This window comes from Aspergillus thermomutatus (assembly GCF_002237265.1).
Source record: "Aspergillus thermomutatus strain HMR AF 39 chromosome Unknown NODE_204, whole genome shotgun sequence".
NCBI classification, from domain to species: domain Eukaryota; kingdom Fungi; phylum Ascomycota; class Eurotiomycetes; order Eurotiales; family Aspergillaceae; genus Aspergillus; species Aspergillus thermomutatus.
Window position 1 is genome coordinate 1 of NW_020798253.1, and position 27,276 is coordinate 27,276.

Consider the following 27,276-nt stretch of genomic DNA (forward strand, 5'->3'; position numbering starts at 1 on the left):
AAAGAAAATAGTTGAGAAAATATTGAAAAAAGAAGTATATAATAGTAATGATATATAGATTTTTTTTTTTTTAAAAAGAAAAAGAAGGAAAAAGAAATAAAAAAAAAAAAAAAAAAAAAAAAAAAAAAAAAAAAAAAAAAAAAAAAAAAAAAAAAAAAAAAAAGGAAAAAAAAAAAAAAAAAAAAAAAAAAAAAAAAAAAAAAAAAAAAAAAAAGGTCCATGGTTCCCACCGGGTCAGGAACATCCTGGCGGTACCCAATCATCAATGCTCAAGAGACAAGCCATTCCTACGGAGTATAGTCGTTTGTGTCCTTGTCTCCATGAAGCTCGGACGCCTCCCTTCCCTACCTACCTGCCTACCTGCCTACCTGCCTACCTGACTAAATATTAAAAAAAGTACCAAGCCCACGGACATTTAAGGCATCCGACCAGACAGAGACGAGCATGGTAGACACTGATTCTGCCACCGTTCCGTTGTGGCTTGCTTGGTATCCACGATCCAAGTACCTCGATGGAACCTGGGCCCTTCACGAACTGTCCAACTATTATTGTCATGTCGAATGGCGATCTTCTGTTGTGGCTTTAACGCTTGTCTGTTTCAATCAGGCACTTGTCTTATGGGCCTTCCATTGTCTCCTCAGACCCTCCGAATTTTGTGTCCTTCGCCCGAAGAGTCATACAGTCCCATCTGGTCCATCGGACAGATCTGACGCTGTATACTTGTATACTGTATCGTCGATCTACCCAATACGCGCTCGAATCGCTCGGGTTGTGAGGCTGTTGAAGCCTCAGATGCAGCTCTATGTTTCACACGGATCGGATCAATCGAGCCAAGTGACAGACGGTTTTTAGAACTTTCCAAGAATAAGGCAAGGAGCAGAAGCCAGCGAAAGAGGTAATTCATCCGTCGTGGAGAGGGCAACCTAAAATCAACTTCAGCGCCTTTTCTGGTACTTCTATCTACTGCTCAAAGCCTCGATGAATTATTGACACCATCATTGATGCGCCACATTTGACCGTCAGACAGACAAACAGACACCACCGAAATCAAGGCCCCTCTCCCCCTCGCCGATACTATATCTGTATCTAAAAAGAACACGTCCCCAGTGTGCCCCATTGACCATCCTCAATTTCCGCTCCGGTAGCCTTGCCGACTCCCCACATCGTTGCAGTCTTTTTTTTTTTTTTCTCCCCTTTGGCATTGTTGCTCCTTGAGGCTCCCCTGCACTACTACTGTTAGAGTTCTGACAGTAGTCAAAGATCATCTCGGACATTTCTAGGAGTGCCGAGCCTGGAGGGTCACCTTCTTCCATACCCCTTCAGTCCTAGTTGATTTACGTTTTGCAAAGCTCAAGGGAAACAAGGGAAAACCAAACGGCCACACACTACCGGAAATAGCATTTGCTCATCCCATACCGACACTTTCGGGGTGTATTCTGAGAGTCGATAATCTCCAGAAGACAATCAGTGTCTTATCATAGTGGAAGATTCCGCACCTACAGCCTGAGAACCTCTGTTGGCTGTAATTGATAATCTGAAGAAATCCTGGTTGCGTTACAGAAGAGGTATGTACGTATCATACATTTGGTATCCTTGCCCTGGTCTCCTTTTGAACTGTTCACTCTGCCATTCCCGACATTATCTTTACAAACCTCAAGATGCTTTCCGTTGGAAACAGTCATACGAGACGGCAACGTCCCGGATTCAAAGGTTGATGCTGTTTCCATTCCGACTCATCCTTGGTTCGTTTCATTGTTCTTCCCTCACAAACACACCTACAAATCCGGACTTCAACAGTGGCTCTACCTAGAGTCAAGGGTGATACAGTCCGTCCACTGGTACTGCTACCCTTTGACCTGGTATGCATGCAATTGGACTATCCCCTTGACAAGCTGAATACCATTATGGATAGACATCTTGCCATGCTGTGGTTGTTACTTTTACCATGTCCCAATGTTTGTTTTTCCCTTGTTTTTCATTTCACACAGAGGTTCCCCCCTTCTTATTTTGATTATTTCTCCCCCCCTTTTAACTATTTTCTGCCAAGGTGATGCACACACATACACACACACACACTATGCACACTAAGCCTTTGCCTGCTCTGCTTATGCCCTATTCTAGCTGATTATCACATCACCACCGTCCAGAAGAGCAGATATATAGATGCTGTCTTAAGGCCTTTCTGCTCTACCATCAATTCCCCTTCACACTCAATCATGGCCTGTTTATGGCTTGTGATTAAGTCCTTTCTCTGGCTATTTCCCAGTTCCCCACTGTCAGCCGCCACTACATATGCCTTTATTGTCACATTTTCATTCCCCACCTATCGTTAGAACATCCCAGCCCTTCGGTGTGTGCGTGTGGTTATTCTATATCTATGTGTGCATGTGTACATTTTTCTGTATGTGCGTGTGTGCAAGCGTGTATTCTGTAGTTCCGTGCACACAAGCCCCTCCTGACATTCTAACAGCTGGAGTGCTGGTTGATTATGACTCTGGGCGTCAGATTGGGCTCCCTTTTCCCTCATCCTGTGGATAGTTTCTTTCTTACTGCTTGCCCTGTCCTTGACACTCCCACCTTCCCTTGCACTTACAATTGGTCATGGTACTAGGCTTTCATCTCTCGGCCTTTTCCCGTCTTCTCATGTGTGTGGCTTCTGTCTTTTTTTCGCTATTTGCCCTATCTTGGGCCTCAACTTGTCATTTATGGCCGATGATCTTGGGTTCTAACCAGCAGTTGGCAAATCCTCTAGTTGTTATAGTCAGCGTTGAACTGTTACCACGGAATAGATAGCAGTGTGAAATACATCTTGAAAGAAAGGTATGTTGACTCTGCTACGGTCCTCCGATTTTGAGATATCCCGGAGGAAAAGTCTGCAGTAATTCCTGGTGACACGGTCTTGTTTATCACGATTCTGACTTCTTTTTTGCCCGCTCAATTCCAGTTCCGATGGACAATGCTCCTTCAAAAAAGCAATCCAGCCAATCTGGGGGAGCATCAGACGGCATGCGTATCTTCTCAGATGAGCGATTCGGCCACTCGAGGGCCCAGCAGCCACTGTCTAGTAAGTCTTCTTTTTTTCCTTCAGAGCGAAACTGAATCGAAAATGTTCCGGGAGAAGGGTATGTCGTTGGTTGGCAAAGTCGATCCGATTCAGCTACTGTTCTGTTACTTTTACTATGCTGCGCTGACGAGACACCTTTTTCACCTTCTGGTAGATACAGGATCTTTTCGCCGACATCCCCCGCGAGCTGAGAATGTTGACAAGCACCCGGAATCCCATGGCCGTGGAGCGCCTCCATCGGCCATGAACATGGGCGATATGAGGTCCACGCTACCGGGCTACAATCAGCCTTCTATGCAATCGTCATACGCTCCTGCTGCAATTCACCCACACGGTGTTTTATATCCTTTACAACCATTACTCTCGTTTGCCGACACCACATCGGGCCGGACTGTGTCTTATAATGCTCACCATTCCCAAATGTACGTACCTTTCGCTCAGCAGCCGCAGCACCAACAACAGCATCCACATCATCAGAGTACTTCTCTCCAGCATGGCATTCCCGATTATCAGCTGTTCGTGCCGAACATGACCGCACCCTCCAACGTCCCTCTTCCAAGCCAGACTATTGTTTTTGGGCTTGGTTATTACCCTCAACACATCTATACAACGGCGGTTGGACACGGTCAAGGTCCACCGGGGCCCTCGATTTACTTGCCTCCCAGTAGTCCATATCACAACCCATCAGGGCTAGCTGCTCAAGTGCCCCCCAGCTTGCCAAGAGAAGGGAGGCAAAAGTCCCCAACAGCGAATTACGATGTTTCCAAAACCATCGTTGACGGCTCAATACCAATGAGACCGACAACCGCCCAGAATACCTCTACAGGTGAGCAAGCAACAGCTGTCATAGAGAATAGGAGGTATGCGCATTTCGTTTGCGGTTCCGCTGATGTCAATGCACAGACCCATCACTACCATCAAGCACGTCAGGTTCTGCTACGCCTTGGGGACCTCCTCGGAAGCCCAAGCAGTCCGGCCATGCTCTTTGGGTCGGGAATCTCCCCGCTGGGACAAACGTCGTGGATCTCAAGGATCATTTCTCTCAAGGTGCTACGAAGGACATTCAAAGTGTATTTCTAATATCGAAGAGCAATTGCGCCTTCATCAACTACAAAACAGAATCAGCCTGCGTCGCAGCCCTGTCTCGATTTCATGACTCCCGGTTTCACGGGGTGAGGCTCGTTTGTCGCCTACGGCGAGGGTTGGCCTCTCCTGGAAAGACCTCCAATACCGGCTCCTCGACCACCTCGCCTGTGAAAGAACTCAATGGTTTAAAGGACCTAGACAGCAACCCAGAGATTGAGGAAACTTTGGAGACACATCCCTTGCATGGCAGGCACGCAAATCTAAGGCTTCCTAACAGGTACTTCATAGTCAAGAGTCTTACGGTCGGCGACTTGGAATTAAGTAGACAAAGCGGAATCTGGGCAACCCAAAGCCATAACGAGGATAACCTCAATCGGGCTTATGAAGTGAGTGGCTTTATTAATTGGTCTAATTTCTGCCTTGTCTCTAGTTGGGAAGCGATTACGAGAGCGGCTTACACTGACTGCTATATTTCAGAGTGCCTTCAATGTTTATTTAATCTTCTCCGCCAACAAGTCCGGAGAGTACTATGGATATGCTCGCATGATGTCGCCGATCAAGGAAGATGAAAGCCTAGCTATGGAGATGCCGATGCGACCTGACCATGGCCCTCCTGAGCCGGAGGAGTTGCACGTGATCCCGACTCAGGCCACAGCCACCGCGCCAACCGGACGAATCATAGATGACTCTGCACGAGGAACCATATTCTGGGAAGCGGATTCGTCCGAGGAGGATGATGATGAAGATGATGGTGACGAAGATAGTGGCGAGAGGAAGGAGGAGGGGGAGGGGGAGGAAAGCAGTGATGAGGACGAGATTGGTTTTGGGAGCGAAAAGAACGCTGCTGAATTAGTCGAAGAGACTGCCGAGTCGGGATTCCAATCGATAGGAAGACCGTTCCGGGTCCAATGGCTTTCGACAGAGCGGGTTCCGTTCCATCGCACCCGAGGTCTTCGCAATCCCTGGAATGCGAACCGCGAAGTGAAGATTGCCCGGGATGGCACTGAAATCGAGCCGAGTGTCGGCGAGAGGCTGATTCGGTTATTCCACACGCAACACCCAAGCCACGGGTTTCCGGTGTATCACACTTCGCTACCCAACTAAACAGAGCGAGTGTTTGCAACCACTTCCCGGTCTTTTTGGGAGAGTCGGGTCGCATCGCAGCCTCACTTGTTGCATACAAGATCGAGATGCATGACCGTGAGCTCCTGCTTGTGAAGCAATAGGACTGGCGTACCGCGTACGACGCACACGAATTTTAAAACATAGAACACGATGACGAAATAGACAGAACTAGCATGTATATGATATAAAAACGAGTTCTCCACTTTTGCATGCTTGATCGCTTGGCTTGGGAGGTCGTAAGTTGGGAACGTTATATTCATAGGATTATCAAGCATTACTTAGGCACCTAGTCCAGCAGTTCACAGTGCACCTTAGCCATGTAATTATTATTGCAGGGAGCAAACTGACACTTCTTCTTAGGAAAGCTCAGTAGTACATAACTAGATAGATACTGTACAGTGTTGCTGTGGCAGTGTCTTAGATAGGAAGACTATGTAGGTAGTCTTAGTAGCACTATGTAGGACATGATAGCTGTCACAAAAGTCAATCATGCAGCAAGTAGGTTCAATTGGTACTACCTATGGTTACTCTGTAAGGTAAAGGTAAGCTTTAGAACTGGATGATGGATGATGATTGATGATTGATGATTGATTGATTAGGCGAAACCTCGTGACTATGTCTTACTGCGGTAGCCCAAAAGGTAGAAGCTTCTCAGGCTAAGCCAGAAGCAGCAGTAGTGCTAGCTAGGGTGGATCCATGAGTCTCCTCCCCATGATGATGACGATGATGTTGATTGATCCCATAATGGAGTGAGGGGTGTGTTAGGCTCTATATGTGCCATCTCCTAGGTTGCCTCAGGATGATGTTCATTCTATAAAAATATCTATTTTTCTGAAGGAACAGCCAGCTAGTTGGTCTGGATTGATTATGCAGACTCCCTAGTCTTGAGAAGGAATAGTCGGACGGACCCCAGATTCTCTCGCTGCGGATGTCCACTTGTTCAGTTGGCTAGACCAAATCCGTCCCACGGTCAGGGCCCATGGAGGAGGAGGGGGATGATGATATTGATTGATCAATAGGAAGTCTTATGTCCGACTGTCATAGGCTTTCTTCTCATGGATATTATATCATCATCACCCATGGATCTTCGCATTTGGGTGAGTTCCATTTTACACTTACTGATATGGGAATAGTAATGGGATGTGGGATCTGTGTGGGGTAGAAAAAGAGGATAAGGTCACTGCTCTGTAAGTCGTAACTCGTAGTAAGGTCTCCCTAGCTCCCTAGGATCAATAATTTATAGCACTCTCATTACCTTCATTTCTTCCCCTTCCGCTCTCCCTATTCTAATAATCTGCATCTTCAACAGCAACAACAACAACAACAACAACAACAACAACAACAGCAGCACAGCCCCATTTTCCATCCTTATCATCATCTTCATTCATTCTTCATCTATTCCTTGACAGAGTCCTTGTCAGAGTCCTTGTATGTCATTCCCTCATTGTCGTCTTCAACCTGGCTTCGCTTCATCGCTGTTGCTTGATTGAATTCACCCCGCAAATCCTGTCCGTCTACACAGCTTCCGATCACATATTCTGTCACCATTTATTTCACTTAGCTAAGCTACAGACAAGCTTCACTCCCACACTTAAGCTTCCTGTCTCCTTCTTGTGCCCCAATCTCTCCATGAAGGATTGAGGGGATCCCTCTTTCTCAATCCCCTAAATCAACCCAGTGAGTTGGTTGGGACACATCAGACTGTTAATGAGTCGACACTCTCTTCCTCTCTTCCTCTTGGCTACTCCTTGGGCCGCTTTGAGTGTCCATTGTGTTTTTTGCCGCTCTCACACATATTTATTTGATCACATACCCACTGCTGATATGGCCTGATCTCTCACATTCATCTGCTGATCCATGTACTCTGGAAGCATCCTACTAATTTCCTTTGCATAGAATCTGCCGACCCCCCTAATCCTTTTATTGCCCTCTCGACCTCGCTTCCTCGTGTCCCGTCTCTATCTCTCCTCTCCCTTGACTGTTGGTTGCCCGGTTGACGTCACATGCTTGTGACGGTGAAACATTACGGATCACCATCTATTCGACAACTGGCGATAACGTTCCTCAGCCTATTTATTCTGTTTGCTCTTTCTTTCCAGCACCAACAGCAGCAACGGCGCTCCAGCTGTTCGGGTTCTCAGCCTATTTACTCTTGATTAATACACCCCATAGCCATCTCATTGCACCATTTACTCAGAAAGAAACTCTTGTAACAACCTAATCTTCGTGCATTTGTCAGTGCATCCTTTTTCTTTTCTATCACGAATTCTTTTTCAGTGATCTACCATGTCAAACGATCGATCTACATCTCCAATTTCTGTACCATCCTCATCTGCCCATCAACGGCGGCCGTCCCTATCGTCGGGTTTCTCCTTCACCGATTATCTCTCCAGGTCGAGCAATCAAGGGGCTCCGCCTGGCGGCCACACTAGTCACATGGCTAGCGCTGTAAACAATGTCCAGCCAAATCAACGACGCAGGCTATCAATCAGTACGCTTGGGCTTTCCGGTTCGCCTACCCAAACTTCACCTTTTGGGGTCAGAAATCCTCGTCATGGCAGCTTGTCCAGTTCCGTGGGGTCAACTTCAAACGCCGATGAGGCCGTCATGGATGATACGGACAACGGCTCTTCCAGCGTTCCTCCCAGCTCGCCGTTTGCACGACGTCTCTCCTTTGGTGCGCAGGCCATGCGAGATGTTCGTGGTGGAAGTATAGGCAATGGTAGATACCCCTCTCCTAGGTCTTCTGTGGCTGGAGGGCGCCGGACCACGACGACCACCAGTCCTGCATCTGCCAATAGTCCCCCTGGATTAGTTGTTGCAAGTACAAATAAAAGCTTTCCTCAGAACGATATGTCTAACAAATCGTGGCGACCCTTAGGCGAAGGCTTCAACTGGTCGGAAGCTCTCCGAACACGGGCCGAGCGTGCCCCATCCATTGGAGGCATCTCCTCAGTCGCGGGTCAGAGCCAGCAACATGTGGCCAGTTCGGAGCACCAACGCTATCATCAGAGAGCCGCTTCCATTGCTTCAATGGAGCGACCTGCTCGAGAGATACCAAAACAACCAAAGCAGAACAAGCCTGACTTCTTCCAAGAGAAGATTCTCCGGGGAGATTTTATGGACTAGGCTTTGTCTTTCTTTGTACTTGCTCTCCTTCCCTCCCCCCTTCTCTCCTTGAACAAATCAATTGACACAATGCTGTCATGATGTGTGTCTTCCCATTGTTCGAAAAGAACTATTATATGTCACCCTTCAGAACAAGAGGGAGCAAATTTACATCTCTCTGTCTGAACCATCACGAGGAGTCAGCATGAAAGCACGTTGATGAACAACATTAAAAAAAAAAAAAAACATGCTTTCATTTGGCTCATTTCATCTATGATTGCATACCTGACACCATGCATCCCAAGAAGGACCTGATCGATCGTCGGAGTCATCAAGTATATCCTGTATACCTCCAGGTGGTCTATCTGGTCATTCAAATCCTCTTTGTTCCTTCCCACCGTGTTCATTTTGTCAGATTTACATGATGTCATATTCTACTTTCATTTCCGGTTTTCTGCAGGCATGAAACGAAAGCACTTTGACGGACTGTTTTGTTCTTGCTTTTACTCTTCTATTGGCGTGAAGTTCCAGTCATTCGGAGACTGCTGGCAGACCGATTGAGTATTGTTGAGATGATCTGATGCTACTTCCTTTCGCTAAATGTGTATTGAGACCGATCTTCGACCGCAAGGGGCTAGGAGCATTGTTGAAAGTGTCTGCCCTGTCTCACCTTTTCGGCGTTTTTCAAGCTCCGTCATGCCTCGAATCCTTATGTAGCCTGTCCTTTTTCTATCTAATGAGAAATTATTAAAATTGATTTTGAGAAAAGCTTGCGCCGAGCTTGGATTACAGAGCCCATTGTCACGTAAATTAACTCCGTAAATTACTTTGACACTTCGGCTCTTGAGGGATAAATCGTCTTTAACGATGCGCCAGATTGATGTCTGATCCGTTAATAGCTGGCAAAGGCAACTAACTTATCACGCTGTCGGATACCGCCCAAAATATACAGTAGAGGAAATTAGTTCCCCAATAAGGGAGGACCCTTTCGGCCCTGATCAGCCCCAAGAGAGCAAACTCGTGATCGTGAGAGCGAAGAATTCACTATGTAAGGCACTGCTTGTATCATAGGTGTCCTTCAGGCCAGATCATGTTCAAGCTGACGATGGGCCAGCAGCATTATCATCGATATGCTGGTGGTGCCCCCAGCCATTATCAGCGTCTCGTTTGCCCGAACCTTCGGCCCGGCTAATACCCTCTGCTGTCCTCCGGTCCAGAACATGCCCCGTGGTAATGCGGTGCTCCGCAGGTGGAGGTACCCATTTGCTGCTTTTCCATGGGGGAACACGCATAACATACATCATGTCCATCTCCTCCAGAGTTTTGCCCTTGCCCTCCAACACGCAGAAGTAGACGATCAGGACCCCAGCAAACAGGCATCCCGCGAAGACGTAACCGTACGCAAAGTCAATATCACCGGTAATGAACGGAGTGAAGAAGCCAATGAGGAAATTCCAAAGCCAGTTCGAAGCCGTGGCCAATGCCATAGCCCTCGCGCGATACCGCGATGGATAGAGCTCAGCGACTATCGCCCACACCATAGGGCCCCATGTCATGGCGAACCCCTTTTTCGGATTCAGATTCGATATCAGTATCAGCTAGCTGATTCAAACAAGGTATCACGGACATTTGAGGGGGAGACGAGAAGGTTCTTACGTGATAAACAAACATGCGAACACCACCATTGCTTTCCCGGCACCAGGCGTCTGAGGAGGATTGTGGACGTTTAAGGAGAAATGTCCGACAGAGGCAAAGACCATAAAGCAGACGAACATCCACATGCCCCCGGTGATGAGTGACTTGCGGCGCCCAAAGTGCTCGATGACATACAGACCTCCAAATGTCGTGCCGAAATTGACACCGCCAAGGATCATCTGCGTGGCATAGGTGTTTTTAATACCGGCTCCATTGAACACAACAGTGCCGTAGTAGAAGAAGTAATTAGCACCGGTCAGCTGCTGTAAAGCTTGTAGCACGATACCAAGGAAGATCCGGTACGGCATACGAGGTCCTTGAAACATCTCGATCCAGCCATGCCATCCCCCTTTAGACGCACTTTCTGCCTCGAGCTGATCCTTGACTTCGCTGAGCTCCTCCAAAATCACACGATGATTTTGGGGCACCCCGTAGAGCTTTGACATGGTTCTTTTCGCTCGGTCGATGCGGCCATGGCGATAATCATAGCGCGGGCTCTCCGGGAAGAACATGATCCCTATCCCTAGTATTAAGCCCCAGAGAAATGTGATTCCAAGAGTGATACGCCACGAGCCGGAGTTGGCCATTGATTCAGTGCCGAAATTGATGCAGTATGCGACAAAGATCCCCAATGTCACGAATAATTGATACGAGCTGCGGAACTCGACGTCAGACGCTGCGAGTGCATAGCCAGATTGGAGAATAGCAAGATTCCTACCAAACCATTGCCCCACGAACCTGTCGAGGGGCACTCTCGCCTTGATACATCGGAACCAACAAAGAACATGCCCCAACACCGAAACCGGAGACAAAACGGCCCATCATTAATTAGTACCATTTTGGCGCCGGAGAGGATATCTGTATGATCAGCCCGACCTGGAGAATGCCGCACCAAAACGCAATCGACCATTTACGGCCGACTCGATCTGCCAGTGGACCAGCCAGTAAGGCCCCTAGCAGGGTCCCAATGGACAGCTATCGACATGCTTGTCGTCAGAAATTCTCCGCACTCGCACATCTTTAGACTTGTCCAAGAGTGGCTGATGGGTACGCACCAGAGAAACGATGAGGCCGGACCGCACGTTGCTGAAGGCGTATGTTCCGTCGTCTCACAGCTGACCAAATCTGCGCTTGAAATTATCCATCTCAAGGAATCCTGAAATCTGGCCGGTGTCATAGCCGAATATAATGCCGCCAACAGACACAAATGCGCCAAGTAACAATGAACGCCAGGTGAGGAAAGGAACATGGCTATCAATCACATCAAGTCTTTCTTTCTCCGAGTGCATCGGGCCCGATGACTGGTCAGATTGAGATGAGACATTGTTGGGACCGCGCAGTCGAAGCTTATGCGCTAAGAACTTCATCTCTAGAGACAAGAAAGACTAGTGGAAGATTCAAGAATGCGGTTGTAGACAGCGGCCAATGGTTTCAACCTGAACCATGATATCCCCCCGGCCAGCACCGGAACTTCTTCCAATATATACAGAAAGAGGCTGCCGTACCGGATGTAGAAGACCGGCTGAGATCATCTACAGCAACCCCATAGCATGGCAAAGTAATGATAGGTCTCGTTGGCCATCCCGGGCACGTAGCTTGCCCCCTGGGGATCCCACGGCACTGGAGGTCAATGACAGCATGACCAGAGAGGACATGAAGAGGATTCATTCTCATCCGAGAAGCTTGTATGCGCCCGTTTGGTCCCTCGTCGTTTTTCGTTCTTCTAGCTGTTCCTCGCTCAGAGCCCAGGAATTGGCCAACTGACGCGGGAACGGTGAGCAGCACAGCATCCAACCCCATCACATCCGTCTTGACACCGACATCAGAAGGTTGTTTGGAGGCATCCGCCTCAGTTGTGACGTCAACTCCTCGTAATGAAGCCGGGCTCCAGCGGAAAGGTATACTGAGCATGTCTGGTATATGTGAAGTGATGTGGCACAGTGCCGGTCCACAGTCTTTTCCTTGCCCGTCAGTAGCTTTACCATTTTCAGAGCTGTCTTTCAGTTGGGCCCGTACACTCTATTATTGGATCGAACTGAGATGTCTTTCCCTGTCAGCAATCAAAAATCTCATAAACTCTATGTACTTAGGCAAGATGGCCGAGTTGGTCCAAGGCGTGAGGTTAAGGTCTACCTTAATATCAACTTTCTGAGTTCCTCATCATCGTATGATGGCGTGGGTTCGAATCCCACTCTTGTCATTTCTTTTTGCAGGTATCTTTTATCTTCTCCTCCTCCCCTTAACTTATGCATAGAGGAGCAGGTGTAACTTGCCCAGAAGCGACCATTGTGAATCACAATAGTCATCATATAAGGAGCTACGTACAGAGCTGAACTATATGTATAGTGGTGATGACCAAGCAGAACCACACCTAGTTACATCTGTATGCAAGCAAGATCGGGTCATCTATATAAGTCAGCTAGACAGCCATCACTTGTTACACCTTTTGGATCCAAACGAAGACAAAACAAAAATTATATCGAAAAGTGTCAAATATGACAAGAGTGGTATTCGACCACGCCATCATACGACGATGAGGAACGTTTAAAAAGTTGATAATCAGGTAGACCCTAACCTCACGACCATCTTGCCCGTGGAATGCCAACCGTCACTTCAACCGAACTGCACTCCAAGCAAAAAGATATCACTTGATCTTTGCAAGCCAACTCACAACATGACAGACACTATCTACATTTGTTGAGAAGACACTGGCCAGGAAGGCTTCACTAGCTTGACAATGAGGACTATAAGGGTAAATTGAATGAGAGATTCCGTTTGAGATCACGAGAAAAAGTTTCCCCTGAGTATACAGCAAATCAAATGGTATGTAACTGAGAAACAGGAGGCCTGATCAGTAAGGTATTCCGTTTGTCAACAACTGAAACTGATCATATCCCTTTGTTGAAACGCTCATGTAGGACTTGCGGATGAGATCCCGCATGTACTCGGCTGCTTCCCTCTCATTCTTCTCTAGGACAAACCTGTCACGGAAGTTCTTGAGCGTATCAGGTTTGAAGCAGGGCAGGCCGCTATCGAGCATCAAAGACACAATATGAGAGAGCTTGGTGCAAAAGGGACGGGATGCGAGGAATGCCTTTATGACCAGGGATTCAAACCACCGGTACGGCTGTGTAGAAGTGGGGTTGCTGGAGTGCCCTCCGTTTGAGCCGCCGTGTGAATGAATATGTGGATGTGAAGTGCCACTCATGACAGCCACCATCTCGGATGTGAGCTTGAAAGGTGCGCGCTCAAAACGTACACCACCTGGAGCAATGTCAAAGCAGAAGCCGAAGTCAATGTGTATGATATGGCCAGCATCATCGATCATAATGTTACCGTTATGCCGGTCTTTGAACTGCAAAAGGTAAGAGATGACTGAATAAGCAGCCATGCTCTTCACAAAATTCGTTCGCGCTTCCTGGAAACGCGTGGAATGCTCCCCACCGTACTTTGAAATGAAGTAGTCGTAAAGTCCATTTACTGCTTCGCGACCTAGCATATCACGAGAGATGGAGTTGGGAAGAACGTCAATTACTCCGCAGCCAGGGGCCGTTGAAGTCACTCTGTATGGGAATACCCAAACGTCAAGCCCTGCACTGGCAAAGATACTGCGAAAAGCCGCAATCATCTGCAAAGCTAGCATGTCCTGGCGACAGTCATCACCAACCTTGAAGATAGCCGACTGCCAGACCTCGTAGGTCTCTTGGGATGAAGGAGAATGCAGAGGCGCCGACAAAGTCTTCGTCGAGTCATCATGGCTAGAAGTATTCGGGCGGGATGGACCCTGGGAATCCCGTTCATCTCCACGATTCCTTGTCTTTTGAATCCGAAAAGTTGCCATGTATGGAGCCTTCGCGTGGCTCTGTAGTGGTTTACCGGATTTTCGGTCGATTCCAACGACGACGCCATCCGGATTGCTCGGAAGGTATACACCAATCTCGACTTTTATTTTTCGAAGTTCCTCCTCGATCTTTGCCTTCTTTTCGGGTTTACTTTTCTTGATATATGGCCGAAGCTTGCCTGATATACCCGTGATGTCGTTGAAGAAAGAAAACTCCCTTTCATAGAAATCACGTTCCTCGTCGCTGAAGCTAGAAATGAGAGTGTCCATGAAACGGTCAAGTGTCGGCTTGAGCGGGTCAGGCTGTCATTGAATGTTAATCAATAGTCCATACACGAGGTATCAGAACTCACAATCTGAGAATCTTCGTCCTTATAAGAGTTGGCTTTCATGTTCCAAATCACTTGATGGGCAAATAATTGGGATTGTTTGGCTGTCTCAAGGATATAACGCTCTACATAGCCCAGCGCATCGTAACGCAGAGCCTGGACAAGCTGTGGGACGAAGTAGAAACGAACATCTATGGGGTGGCTCTCCAGTGCTCTCATGGCGTACTGTAGAACAAACGGATGATTGCCATATGCTGGTAAGAAATAAGTCAACGCTTCCGTGGGATTGACCGGTGCCCAATATAACAAATACTGGTAAAGTCAGCTTTCTATCTCTCTCTCTCTCTCTCTCTTTTTTTTCTTTTTATGTTCGGTCTTTGATGATTGATTGAAGAGAGGACAAACGGACCTTCAACTGAAAAGAGACGTCCGAGGGCAGTGCTGCACCCAACATAACCTCGAGACTGCTCGGCTCGTCCAAAGCCTTCTCAGGGAAATTGAGCAGTAACCAACGTATATCATTCTTCATCTTCGAGGATGAGTAACGCGACGACAATTGGATCGCTAGCCCTGGACTCTCAGTCCAGGCAAGCCGCAGAAGATGAATAGCTTCCTAAGCAGGCATTAGGTCCCTTCTAAATTAATGCAAGGGCTTGAACTGCTAGCCACTAGCACATAACAAAAACATGATTGACGAACCTCTGCAGAATTCCTGTTTCCAGAAATCTGGAAATGCTTTCGTTCCCCTTCCAAAGGAAATAGCCAGACCCTTAGACGAGACCTCTCATGTTCTATGAGCAGCTGAAGAAGATCGTGCTTGTATTGCAGCGGCTTGAAGTTGCCTCGAGTGGGAGAGGGCACAGTTGAAAGACGACCTAAAGCACGGGCAACATCGTCAAGTATTTGGTCTTCGGCTTTAACCTGCAACCTATTGCCCCCAAAGGACCACCTGATTGAAGCATAGAGTAAGAACTCGTCTCCGGCATTGTGGAAAAGATAGACAAACCTCGGTGGATGCTTGAACCAATTGAGCGCAGCAGACAATATTTGATCGCTGAGCTTCCACAAAGCAACCTTATCTGGTTGATAAGAATCCTGTATAACCCTTAAGCCAAAGAGAACAATACGGAAATGCAACTCTCTAGCCAAGGGATGGCCGCTTGTTTGCAGAAGCCCGACAGTCGTTCTATCAATAAGCCGACCGAATAGCCGGCTGTTCTGGGCGCTGTTCAATCGAACCGCATTGAAATGGCTCTCGAAAAAACGAAGGGCAATAAGATGCGGCGCGAAAGTAGCCTGAGCCTTCTGTTGCTTCTTCAACAATAGAGCTTTGTCACTGGGAAGGAGCTCAATCTTCGCATACATCGGGTCAACGTAGCTAAATAGTCGCAAATTCATCAATACTCCGGATTTGGAATGCGAGGGATAGTATACTCACTCGAAAGAAAGGTCGAACAAACCCCTCCTGCGCTGAATAGTCTCCTCCCAAGCTTCTATTACTTCTGCGAGGATCCTCGGTTCAAGCTTTGGATTTTCATGTATCGCTCCAAGCCACAGTGCAACACCAACGTTCATCGACTCCTCTGAGAATAGTTGAAACGGCAAAATGACCAGGTAGTGAAGAATTGAGGGCTGAAAGTAGTCTGAGCCACACAAAACAGCAGCAGCTCTTCGCAGTGTATCTCTGAATTCAGAAAGGACAACACCATTTCCCGCCTTGAGCTGATCATGGAGACGATGCAGCATATTCTTGACGTGCTCGCTGGATTCCAGGAGGCCTCGCGCGATCTTTCCACAGTCTTCGCCTATATATCTCCAGGTCAGTTGCAGAGCGTAGTAGACGACGGCGGACACAGACCATTGTTCTCTATGGATCCCTGTTCCAGATATTTGGTCACCAGCAGGTCTGAGGCCCGGTACTGCTGACGGATGGTGTATTGAGCAATAAAGTCGGAGGCAACGTTGACCCTGCTAATCCCGGAGCTCTGAATACATCCTAGAAAATTGTTAGGACATTTAGGCGAGTGCAGAAACAAGAGCTTACCGAGTCGCTGATCGCTTCGGGGAATTGTCGAGCCCATATCGAGCGCGAATGAACGACCCAACAAGATGTGGCTGCCGTCAACGGTGTCGTTTGAAATGGACAGGTATGTCTACCTTCTGGTCAGCCACCAATTCTAAAAGCCTTCCTAAAAGTACTCGCCTGGAGAAGGCCTTTCACATCCAGAGGTGCAATATCTATAACCGCTGCTACCCACGCTTTAGCTCGCTCCAGGAGTGTATTCAGAGTTCTCTTCCTGGCATTATAGTTGTCGGCAAGATCAACCTTCACAATTCCCATCGGCGATGCACAGGAAGCTTTCCACTCGAATTCATCAAGCTCTTCCTCAAGACACGACAGCCACATTACAGTCAGCAATTCAAGAAGAGCGAAAAGGGAATGTTTATCACAGAGAGCCGATGGGCATTCTCTAATGATCTTATCTGCGCACAGCATGGCGACGCTCTGCACTCGTTCTATACGATGACAGCAAGCCATGAAGAATTGAGCCAATTCCTTCGACAAGTATGGAACAGAGAAATTCTCATCATTCGCAGATAGGGTCAGGGACAGGTAGTCGGCGACAACTTTATCTGCAATGGAGCTCATACAATTGGCCATGTCAGCTGTAGTCAAGGCCGGGTCGCGGAAATAACTGAGAACTTTGGTGCAATTTCCCGACGACGCACGGAGGCTCTCAACTAACAAAGAAGCGTTGAGAAACACCACTTTTGGATAATTCAGATGTTTAATCCCTGATTCGCAATCAGGAAGCTCGGCCATTAGAATTCTCTTGAGCTCTATCAACCGTTGGGGGCTCATTCCGCGTCTGAGGATTGTGTTAAGCTCCACGTCACTCTCGAGCATCTCCATGCGACTCTCGGCAATCAGGGGCGGAGAGTGCTTTGCGAGCAAGCGTAATTCTCGAATATGACTTTGAGCAACTACTGACTGAGTCGAGATCCCATGAACAGAGATATTAAACCAAGCATCACGAAACAGAGCGGTGATGTCTTCGTCAAAAATCACATCTGTCTGTTGTGTCCCCGTTTCCTCTTCGTCTGATGAAATGAGGAGAGCTAGAGGTCTGAGGAGAAAACTTATAGCCTCTGGTGCTAGAATAACCTCCTTTTGTCGCTCACCTTCACCTATTGCATCACCTTTATTCACAATACATTCCAGGAGATGAATTAAATAGACACGAAAAAGCGGGGAATCCCTTCTCAGCGCGAGAGATATGTATGTCATTGCGCCCTTGACTGCGTTCATGACATCACAAAGATTCCGGGTGATACCGTCTTGATAAGCACGGTCATAGAATTTGAGCAGGAGCTGAAACTCTGCCTGTCCTGTGCTCAAAGAAAGCGAGGCAGTTTCTCTAATGATGAGAGAGTCCACTGCAATGTTGACTTTGCCGATCTTTTGTAAAAGCATTGATTGAGCTAGTGCACTGATTTTCTCATCATTAGAGCTGGTTGCAATTGTCACAATAGCACGGAGAATATTTCTGCAGGTTGCATTATCATGGTCACCAATGGCTGAAAGGGAGACCACACTACCATTACCGACTGGTGGTGGAATGGAAGAAACACTGTCGGGATGCCCAGCATTCTCATTTAAGAGCTGTCCATGATAATATTTGTCGGTACCTGAGCCGGGGCTCAAAGCGTTCCCGAGCGAGTAGAGAGTGGTTATGATGGCATCTTGAGACAGAATGCCAAGGACTTGAGCCAGGCACTTTCCAGCAACAGAGCCAGTGTGTTCTCCTAGCACGCACCCTTCGATAATGAACCTCAGAAGAGAGCGGCTTCCAGAGGATGCACTGGCCAGAGACATCCTCGAAATGATAGCTATGCTTTTCAGAGTTGCCGTTGCAAGCTCAAGACTTGCCATTTGATTTGGGTCTGCCAGTGCGTCCTCCAACCAAGATAGAAAGGCCCCGCTGTTGGCGGCATTTCCACTCAATATGACACAGTTCAGATATCCAATAAGAGCAAACGATTTCACAGAAAAGGTAAGCTGTTTTTGCCAGGGTGAGCCGAGTTGAAGATAATCTGAACCGTCTTCAAGGAGTTGAATTTCGTCAGCAATTATCTCTGTTATACGATCAATGAGGGTGATTTCAGCGTCATCGTTACTCCTGGCAATCCCAACACCATTCATGTAGTCGTCGAGAAGCTCTTCGTCAGACAAACTTTGAGCTCCAACAAGGGAAGTAGCGCACGATTTGACGAAACGCATGAACCCTTGTTGCAGGAGCATAGCACCTAGAGGACGTCTATTTGCAGCATATCGTCGGGTGTACCTTCTCCAGTCCCTCAACGTAGGATCAGCCATGCTCGCATTGCGCACAGTGGACGAGGCGGTCTCAATTGCAACCATGAAGCCTTCAGACAACATGGATCGTACGTGCTCGACAATCTGCAGTTTTTCACTGGCAGACCAAAGCGAGGGAAACTGTGCGGATGCTTCTAAAAATCCAACAAGGGAAACGGCGAGTGATAGTATGCGCTTGTGCTCTTGAACGGCGCCGTAATTGTCGCCTGCAGAATCGTAGCGCTGAAGAGGTGTAATGGCATCAATAGAATCCGCGCAGCTATATAAATACTCGTTGACAGCGCTGAGAGTGGTTGAGCGTAACGCAGGATGATTGGAGCCCAGTGAGAGCAGTGACGATGTCAGCTTACGAGTGAGCGTCTCCCAAGGTGAAGGCTTCATGTTATTCAGGAAGGGCGACGGCCGAAAGCATTGGCTGTGAGACTCGGGAAGGTAGGGGAACAGTTGGGTCGCCAATTTCGAAGCGTGTTCAAATTCGGTAACGGAAGGCGCAGCATCGCATAAAGCGAGAAGTACATCCAATTCTCTAGAATCCTTCAAGAATCAGTTCTGAGTCGTTTGTGTTCAGTCACAAACAAATTTGAAACGCATACCATCGGCAACTGGGAGATCGTGGTCTTATTGTTTACGACACCATCTGGCGAGACGTTCGAACGACTCGATGGGTGCGGACACTGTTGCGAGAGCCGCGTGAGGTCCGACAGGTCATCGCAGCCTGCTTCTGTGACGGATAAAGTTGCAAGTTTGTCCAAGGCACAGCGCCTGATGTTTGTGAAGAAGCTGCTGTAAGATTAGTGTCGCTCATCTTAAAGTTGCAAGTGGTCGATATTTCTTACCAGTCCATTGTGAGAGGTTGCCTCGACTTAGCAACCTACTCTCTGGAAAACAGGTATCATCTAATTTGAGAATAACGAACTTTGGTGTACAGCAGCGGTTGTTGCTTTCGATGGTGTTTGGTGTCAAGTGGCTAGGTACATATACCTTACCTCAAGACAATGTAGTTCCAGGGGAACGATAGGGAGTTGGATACTGGAAGTCTAAATAGGTGAGTACCTAGGTACCTTAGGTTATCTTTGTCAAGTCGTTAGCCCACGCGTAGACGGGAGACACAGATACGTAATTACTGTGTACATACGGAGTTAGTACGTACCTTAGTACCTTACTCCGTACCTGTACAACTCAGGACTCGGCTCTGACGTCTGCAACAATCGAGGTAAAGGTATGAGCATGACAGGTCCGTCAACAACACACATGCATGGGTGAATAGAGAAGCCTGGAGAATAATTCTGATAATAGTAAATGTGCAGGATTGATAGACTACCTAGGGAGAGGGGAAATCATTACTAATGCTGAAAGGGCCATTTTCAGCCTGATAATCCTAATAGAAGTTGAAGAGGTGGTCTGGGAAGCAGAGAAAGGGATCAACCAATCAAGCATACAATCATGATTTGCTACCTTACTATCTATCTATCTTTAGTATGTTAGAAAGGCAGTGAGACACACACTGGGCAAATGCTAAGGGGGAGTAAAGTATCCACCTCATTAGTTTTTGAGAACCTAAGATTCACCTCCCTACTACCAGGTATGCAGGCACCTTTCTCCGAACTCAGTCCTGTAAATCTGTGACTATTCGGTTGTTACCTTACTCTGTATGTACTAGGTAGGTATATTATTATGGAGAAAAGGTACTCCGTACTCCGTACCTTCAGTTTATTTCGCATTTCAGTGGGTCACGTTCACCCTTCCCCAGGTAAGGGTACCAACTACCAAGGTACAAGAGTACGTACCATCCTTTCTACTTACAGATCAGATATACTATATGTGGACAACTTATGTACTCGTCTTGAAGAGACATTGAGTCTGGCATACCGAGGTACTATTGCCGCCTCCAAGCTAATCTGGCGTTCAAAACAAGTCTCCGAGTCTAGACTTGACCGCTCAAGTTAACTGCTCTCTCGGACCCGTGATCCTCACCTTCCGCCTTGAGGAGTTATCGGAGCATTTTCACAAAAAAATCTTCTTTTCAGATGTCAGTCATGCAAAAATGAGATAGGTCTCTACATCTGCGTGACACTGAATCTGTGCATCGCCTTGGATACGCAGACGGTCACTAGCTGGATTCGCCTATCCTTTGTCTTTCAAAGGCTCCCAAGGTGCCAATATTTGAATCAATCTCAGGCCTGTCGAGGCATGCAAACCAATGAATGATGGCACCTCAGAACGAGCAGAGTTCTCTCAAACGTAGCAGGGTATGCATCTTCTGTGCCTTTTCCCCTGGTTCAATGCTAAAAAACAGGGTTCTTCCAGGTCAGCACAGATGGCGATTCACAAGATCTAAAGAAGCCTCGACGCTCCGAGAGAATTACATCTAAGAACCAGTCGCAAGCGACCCCGGTCAACCAAACGTACTTGCCCACCCCGTTGACGGAGCTAGATTCGACTGCTACGGATGTTAGAAATGAAGTCACTGCTACTCCACCGGACAGTCCTAGTCAAGCTCAGTCGAATGTCGAGCAACTCAAGGCGTATTCATCTCCTCCTGGTGACACTCAAGCTCTTTCACAATTTGTTTATCCACCCAGGGCACTTGCCGACGAAGTTGAGGATGAAGCTGTAGAGGGAGTTTGGGGTTATCTGATTCCTCTTGATGACAAAGTCCGAGATGCACTTGTGTTAAGAAAGCGCCATAGCTGCGATGCTCGCAAGAATGGCGACTCAAAGACTCAGGCGAGCAAGGAATCCCAGCACTCCCAAGGCAAGAGTCCAATTAGCAAACAAAGACCTAATCGACCTCCTGGGGGTTATCTGGTCGGTCGTCATCCAGAGTGTGGTAGGTGTTTACAATCGGCTATTGTTCCTTTCCTGAAGATTCTAACGGCATCCAGACCTGGTCATTAATATTCCCACAATATCCAACCGGCATTTCTTAATATTCAGCGAAAACAAGAACGGCGATTCTATCGCAATTGTGGAAGACTTGTCCAGCAATGGCACCTTTGTAAATGATGCCATTATCGGGCGAAACAAGTATCGCGAACTTGAAGACGGCGATGAAATCACTATCCTGGATGAAGCGCGATTTGTTTTTAGATACCCCCGTACGAGAGATACGAATGGTTTTCGCCAACAGTATCGGTTGCTTCAGCAGCTCGGCAAAGGTCATTTTGCAACCGTTTACTTATGTATAGAACGTGCGACTGGCACTCGATATGCCGTGAAAGTGTTTGAGAGACGTCCTGGCGATTCTCAAAAGTCCCAGACTGAGTCCCTGCAGCAAGAGATCGGCCTCTTAATGGGGGTCAATCACCCGAATCTTTTGTGCTTAAAGGACACATTCGACGAAGCCGATGGCGTTTATCTCGTTCTCGAGCTTGCACCTGAAGGCGAGCTCTTCAATCTGATTGTTAGCAAACAAAAATTTTCTGAAGAGGAAACCCGCCATATCTTTGTTCAGCTCTTTGAGGGCTTGAAATACCTGGTAAGATCTTTTCTCATTAGATTGAAATTATGTTGCCTTCAACTATCGATTTTATATATGGGAGGCGAACCCCCGGCGGAAAAAGCGTCTTGAGCTGATTCAAACACAGCATGATCGTGGCATCGTCCATCGAGACATTAAACCCGAGAATATACTTGTAGCAGACAAAAAGCTGACTGTGAAACTTGGTGACTTTGGACTTGCAAAGATCATCGGGGAAGATTCATTCACCACAACTCTGTATGTGCTGCCTTCGAGTTCCCAGCCCGCTTTTCTCCTTTTCCCATTACTGATTCCTTCTGTTCACAGGTGCGGGACACCAAGTTGTAAGTTGATTACCAGCCCGTTGAGGATTTACCAGTTCTGATTTTGTAGATGTCGCTCCAGAGATCTTACAGGAGTCTCGTCGCCGAAGATACACCAAGGCTGTGGATATCTGGTCATTAGGTGTCGTTCTATACATATGCCTTTGCGGATTTCCCCCTTTTTCAGATGAGCTCTACACGCGTGAAAACCCCTTCACATTGGCGCAGCAGATAAAAATGGGGCGATTTGATTATCCATCACCGTATTGGGATTCTGTGGGAGACCCAGCTTTGGACCTGATAGACAGGATGCTTACAGTTGACGTTGAGAAGAGAATCACAGTGGATGAGTGTCTGGAACATCCCTGGCTTACCGGAAAATACACTAGTGTTTCCGATAGCACAGAGGGGCTGACGGGTGCTTTGGGAAAGCTCGACTTCTCGAAACGCAAGGTCGAGCGCGAGCGAACATTGCTCAGCAGTATCAATGATGCTCATTTCAGCGAACACAACGAAGGACCTGGTGCTCCTGTAAAGGTCTTCCACAAGAATAATGCTGGCAAGCGCATGCACAACCAGCCAGCCCATACTATCCAGCAACACGAGGCCTCGCCTGATGAGAATAGCGCCCCCAAGGATTTCGTCAATCTGGGAGAGCGCGGTGACCCAGTGTTGTTTGAGGAAGACCCAACAACCCATTACAAGTGATCGGAGGCCATCTTTATTCTTATCAAAATCGCAGCATTGTTAACGTTGGATGTTGCAAAGGAATGATCGCCCAGTTCAGCCGCCTGACGGTCATGGGACTTTGAAACCTCAAGTACGAGAATAATATCAAAAGCACCGCACAATGACCAGTATCAATATGTTTATTTAAGTTGTACCAGTCGTGTGGTCGCCTGTTGATGCTACCCTCGAATAGGAGGAAATTGGACAATGACTGCCGTACAGCGCGAGCCCTGCCTACCGTCTGAAGTTAGTAGATAAGGTACATCTGACCATCATGCAATACCGTCTCATCTCCGTCTATCCCAGCGAAGCTAAGCTAAAGACAAGATGCAGAGTATTCTGTAGCCATGATTATGCCTTTTTCACAATTTTCGCCTCCTTTTTTTAATTTCATTTTATATTCCTCCCTTTTTTGTGCCTTTCTGTGTGTTTGGGTCCTTGGCAATACGTAGTACTAACATCCAACCATGAGATATCATCGTTCAAACACCCGGCTCCGATGAAGTGGCGTGACTGTTCAGGAACCTTGCCATAAGCTCCTTTGCCAAATTACCAATGGAGGAGGCTAGAAGTGACCTTACAATTACTCCGTAGTCTAATACGGAGTAGCGCAACTAGATCCAGTTAGCCCAGGGGGTTAACGACTTAGTTATGCTTGGTGAAATGGGGGGTGAATAAGAATAATAAGGGATCCATGGGCGGTGACTGGATACTTGCCCAGAAAAAACAAGCCAACCAGCAGTTACCTATCCTTTTCTCCCATCTTCATCCAATCTTCCTCAATTCCTGTACTCTCAATTCGTGTGTCAGTTCGTGTGTTCTGAGGCCTTCCAAAATTCGTCCATTTCTCTTCAAGGATTAGGACGGTGCCTCTAGGCGAGACACTCAGTCTCCCTTCATTCGCTGCAAAAGTTACTCGGTTGATCAGCAGCGATGGGTCTCATCGCAGTTATTCTCGACGGCATCTGCAAGCATTGCTCGACGCAGTCAACGTGGGTGCTTGTGGGGGTCGGACTACTCTCCATCCTCGCTGTAGCTGTCATTGTCAATGTCCTGCAGCAACTTCTGTTCAAAAATCCTCACGAGCCTCCTGTGGTCTTCCACTGGTTCCCCTTTATTGGCAGCACCATCAGTTATGGCATTGATCCGTACAAGTTCTTTTTCGACTGCCGCGCAAAGGTTTGCCCTGACATCTTGTATTGTCGCAGCCCAATTATGTGTCTAGCTAACTTCCTCTACCCGGCAGTATGGCGATGTCTTCACATTCGTTCTCCTCGGCAAGAAGACAACAGTGTATCTTGGTACGAAGGGCAATGACTTCATTCTAAACGGCAAGCTGCGGGATGTTTGTGCTGAGGAGGTTTATTCACCACTGACTACGCCGGTTTTTGGTCGACATGTCGTGTATGACTGCCCTAATGCTAAGCTTATGGAGCAGAAGAAGGTAAGCTACTTTAGCAAAACACGTGGAAAAGCGACTGATCATCCTAGTTCGTCAAATATGGTCTCACGTCTGATGCGCTCCGTTCATATGTTCCCCTAATTACAGATGAAGTAGAGAGCTTTGTCAAAAATTCTCCGGCCTTCCAGGGACACAAGGGCGTCTTTGATGTATGCAAAACAATCGCCGAAATCACCATTTACACTGCTTCACGCTCGCTTCAAGGAAAAGAAGTCCGAAGCAAATTTGATTCCACATTCGCCGAGTTGTACCATGATCTTGACATGGGCTTCGCTCCTATCAACTTTATGTTACCCTGGGCCCCCTTGCCGCATAACCGCAAAAGGGATGCTGCGCAGCGCAAATTGACCGAAACTTATATGGAAATTATCAAAGCACGCCGTCAGGCCGGCAACAAGAAGGATTCCGAAGACATGGTCTGGAACCTCATGTCATGCGTTTACAAGAACGGCACGCCGGTTCCCGACGAGGAAATCGCTCATATGATGATTGCCCTGTTGATGGCGGGTCAGCATTCTTCCTCTTCTACTGCTTCCTGGATTGTTCTGCGCCTTGCGACGCGGCCTGATATAATGGAAGAGCTATATCAGGAACAAATTCGTGTTCTCGGATCCGATTTGCCTCCACTCACATATGACAGTTTGCAGAAGCTGGATCTGCACGCCAAGGTTATCAAGGAGACTTTACGCTTGCACGCACCAATTCACTCAATCATTCGAGCCGTGAAGAATCCCATGGCTATAGATGGTACACCATATGTGATCCCAACTTCTCATAATGTTCTCTCTTCTCCAGGCGTCACTGCTAGATCTGATGAACATTTTTCGAACCCCATTGAATGGGATCCTCACCGTTGGGATGAGAATATTGCAGCTAGCGCTGAGGACGATGAGAAAGTTGACTATGGCTATGGGTTGGTAAACAAGGGCACCAATAGCCCGTACCTCCCTTTTGGCGCTGGACGGCACCGGTGCATTGGCGAGCAATTTGCATATGTTCAGCTTGGCACAATCACCGCTGTACTTGTGCGGTTATTCAAATTCCGTAATTTACCAAGTGTCGATGGCATCCCCGACACGGATTACTCTGTAAGTTCATTCTTGTCCAATTCAATGTTAGAATCCTTCTTACTAATGCTACCAGTCTCTGTTCTCCAAACCGCTGGGCCAGTCTTTTGTGGAGTTTGAAAAGCGCGAGTCCGCTACCAAAGCATGATTGTGAGGCATCACTCAATCAACGCCTCTTCTTGATTCCTGAGCAGAGCGGGATGACGTTGACGTTGATATGATTGCATGGGAGTTAGTCTCGTTATCACTTCTGGGTATTCTGCCCTCTTGTTGGGCAATTCGCGGTCCCGGAACTTGTACAGCATTTAATATTTGGATGTTCAACTTTGAATTTCTCTACTGTATTAATTTCATAGCATATTATGAGGAATAGATTATGAATATAAGTCACTTAGGCCAATGATCCACATAAATCGCCCCTGCTTTACACATTGTAAAGCCACATGGGGGAAAAACACCTGGCCGTTGGGCATAGCGTTGTGATTGAAACTAAATAATACAGGGCATGATGGTGAGAGTAATATACAGATATGAACTGCGTCTGAGACACCACAGATTCAACATCAAGAAAAAAAGGCTTATGCTGTGCCCTTCCTCCTTTCCTCGCTCCTCTTTTTGGCGCGGACCTCCGCGCGTCTCCTTTCACCACCGTCAAGTTTGTGTCCCAACCTGTCCTCCCACATCCCTTCCTGAACCTTGATCAGAGCGGCGCTGCCATTTGTTCCCTTGATCGGTTGCAGGAAGGGTCCCATAATCATGGAGCCACGGTGCAACTTCATATGTGCATATTTCTTGAAGGGTCTGGACGGATCATGCTCATAGCCGGTAGCATCTGGTGGGAGATTCACAATTATTCGCTTCATACCGGGTGATAAGTTGGCTGAAGAATTCTGAGGGCTCGACTCTCGTTCACCTCTGGTTGTATGGGTGCCTGGCACAGGCACTGCGACTACTCGCAACTGGGCAGCTCCATCGACGACATGCTCCAAATCACCACCGGGACCGTAAATACCCTGCCTGAACTTTTCTCTTTTGCGAAGCAAATATCGTCGTTGGCGCGCAGGCTCGATGCCAACTTCACGGAGTTCGGTGGAGTTGAGGGTGAAAAGCTTGTCCCAGGAAGACAGTTTGCTGGCGTGCTTGTTCATATTACGACCGATCAAGGTGAGGAAGGTCTGGACGTCGGGAACAAATGGCGTCGGAGAAGGCACAGAGGGCGTAGCAGCATTCTTGTGGAAGCATCGAGTGCATTGGTTGCTGACAGTGAATGGCTTGATAAGTCTCAAAGACAAAGTACCCAGACTTGAACTGCACAGCTTCATGGTAGGCGAGCTTAAGATATCAGATGACCTTATTGGCACAATTGGAGACAATTGTTGTGAACAGTTTTAGAAGGGTCAAAAAGGGACACTGCCTCAGGTGATTCTTTTCTTTGCTGATTTTCTTGGCATCTCAAAATCTAGGAATTCCCGACTTATGCAGTGATCATCGGGATTAATAATAGTCCGGATTCCCAACTGTCGACGGAGCACTCTCCATATCTCCTATCAACAAGGTATCTTTTGGGTTGCCCACCACGATTTCCCATAAATACATCTCAACTTCACAT

General features: G+C 47.5%; 7 protein-coding genes across 7 annotated transcripts; 4 read left to right on the forward strand and 3 right to left on the reverse strand.

Moving 5' to 3' along the window:
* Nucleotides 1-3,106: 3,106 nt before the first annotated feature.
* CDV56_100659 (putative YT521-B-like splicing factor) lies at nucleotides 3,107-5,254 on the forward strand (the record flags this gene model as incomplete). Its single annotated transcript, XM_026754278.1, has 4 exons — nucleotides 3,107-3,486; nucleotides 3,544-3,890; nucleotides 3,968-4,536; nucleotides 4,628-5,254. The coding sequence occupies 4 exons, from the start codon at nucleotides 3,107-3,109 to the stop codon at nucleotides 5,252-5,254; spliced, it is 1,923 nt and encodes a 640-aa protein (XP_026611809.1).
* A 2,307-nt stretch (nucleotides 5,255-7,561) lies between these two features.
* CDV56_101354 (uncharacterized protein) lies at nucleotides 7,562-8,404 on the forward strand (the record flags this gene model as incomplete). Its single annotated transcript, XM_026754973.1, has 1 exon — nucleotides 7,562-8,404. The coding sequence occupies one exon, from the start codon at nucleotides 7,562-7,564 to the stop codon at nucleotides 8,402-8,404; it is 843 nt and encodes a 280-aa protein (XP_026611810.1).
* Nucleotides 8,405-9,477: 1,073 nt separating this feature from the next.
* On the reverse strand, nucleotides 9,478-11,989 carry CDV56_101638 (uncharacterized protein; the record flags this gene model as incomplete). The annotated part of the gene is made up of 3 exons (XM_026755257.1): nucleotides 9,478-9,948; nucleotides 10,066-10,792; nucleotides 11,844-11,989. The coding sequence occupies 3 exons, from the start codon at nucleotides 11,987-11,989 to the stop codon at nucleotides 9,478-9,480; spliced, it is 1,344 nt and encodes a 447-aa protein (XP_026611811.1).
* A 940-nt stretch (nucleotides 11,990-12,929) lies between these two features.
* stt4 (1-phosphatidylinositol 4-kinase STT4) lies at nucleotides 12,930-19,470 on the reverse strand (the record flags this gene model as incomplete). Its single annotated transcript, XM_026755721.1, has 11 exons — nucleotides 12,930-14,222; nucleotides 14,273-14,473; nucleotides 14,658-14,861; nucleotides 14,948-15,197; nucleotides 15,255-15,626; nucleotides 15,687-16,053; nucleotides 16,107-16,244; nucleotides 16,293-16,401; nucleotides 16,470-19,160; nucleotides 19,220-19,406; nucleotides 19,463-19,470. 11 exons carry the CDS (start codon nucleotides 19,468-19,470, stop codon nucleotides 12,930-12,932), a joined length of 5,820 nt encoding a protein of 1,939 aa, XP_026611812.1.
* A 1,360-nt stretch (nucleotides 19,471-20,830) lies between these two features.
* Nucleotides 20,831-23,117, forward strand: CDV56_103111 (uncharacterized protein; the record flags this gene model as incomplete). The annotated part of the gene is made up of 6 exons (XM_026756730.1): nucleotides 20,831-20,875; nucleotides 20,934-21,456; nucleotides 21,512-22,104; nucleotides 22,214-22,344; nucleotides 22,414-22,430; nucleotides 22,480-23,117. 6 exons carry the CDS (start codon nucleotides 20,831-20,833, stop codon nucleotides 23,115-23,117), a joined length of 1,947 nt encoding a protein of 648 aa, XP_026611813.1.
* Nucleotides 23,118-24,071: 954 nt separating this feature from the next.
* On the forward strand, nucleotides 24,072-25,815 carry CYP51_2 (cytochrome P450; the record flags this gene model as incomplete). Its single annotated transcript, XM_026757081.1, has 4 exons — nucleotides 24,072-24,317; nucleotides 24,385-24,582; nucleotides 24,630-25,688; nucleotides 25,744-25,815. 4 exons carry the CDS (start codon nucleotides 24,072-24,074, stop codon nucleotides 25,813-25,815), a joined length of 1,575 nt encoding a protein of 524 aa, XP_026611814.1.
* Nucleotides 25,816-26,245: 430 nt separating this feature from the next.
* Nucleotides 26,246-26,989, reverse strand: CDV56_103690 (mitochondrial 37S ribosomal protein mS41; the record flags this gene model as incomplete). Its single annotated transcript, XM_026757309.1, has 1 exon — nucleotides 26,246-26,989. The coding sequence occupies one exon, from the start codon at nucleotides 26,987-26,989 to the stop codon at nucleotides 26,246-26,248; it is 744 nt and encodes a 247-aa protein (XP_026611815.1).
* Between the last annotated feature and the right edge of the window lie 287 nt (nucleotides 26,990-27,276).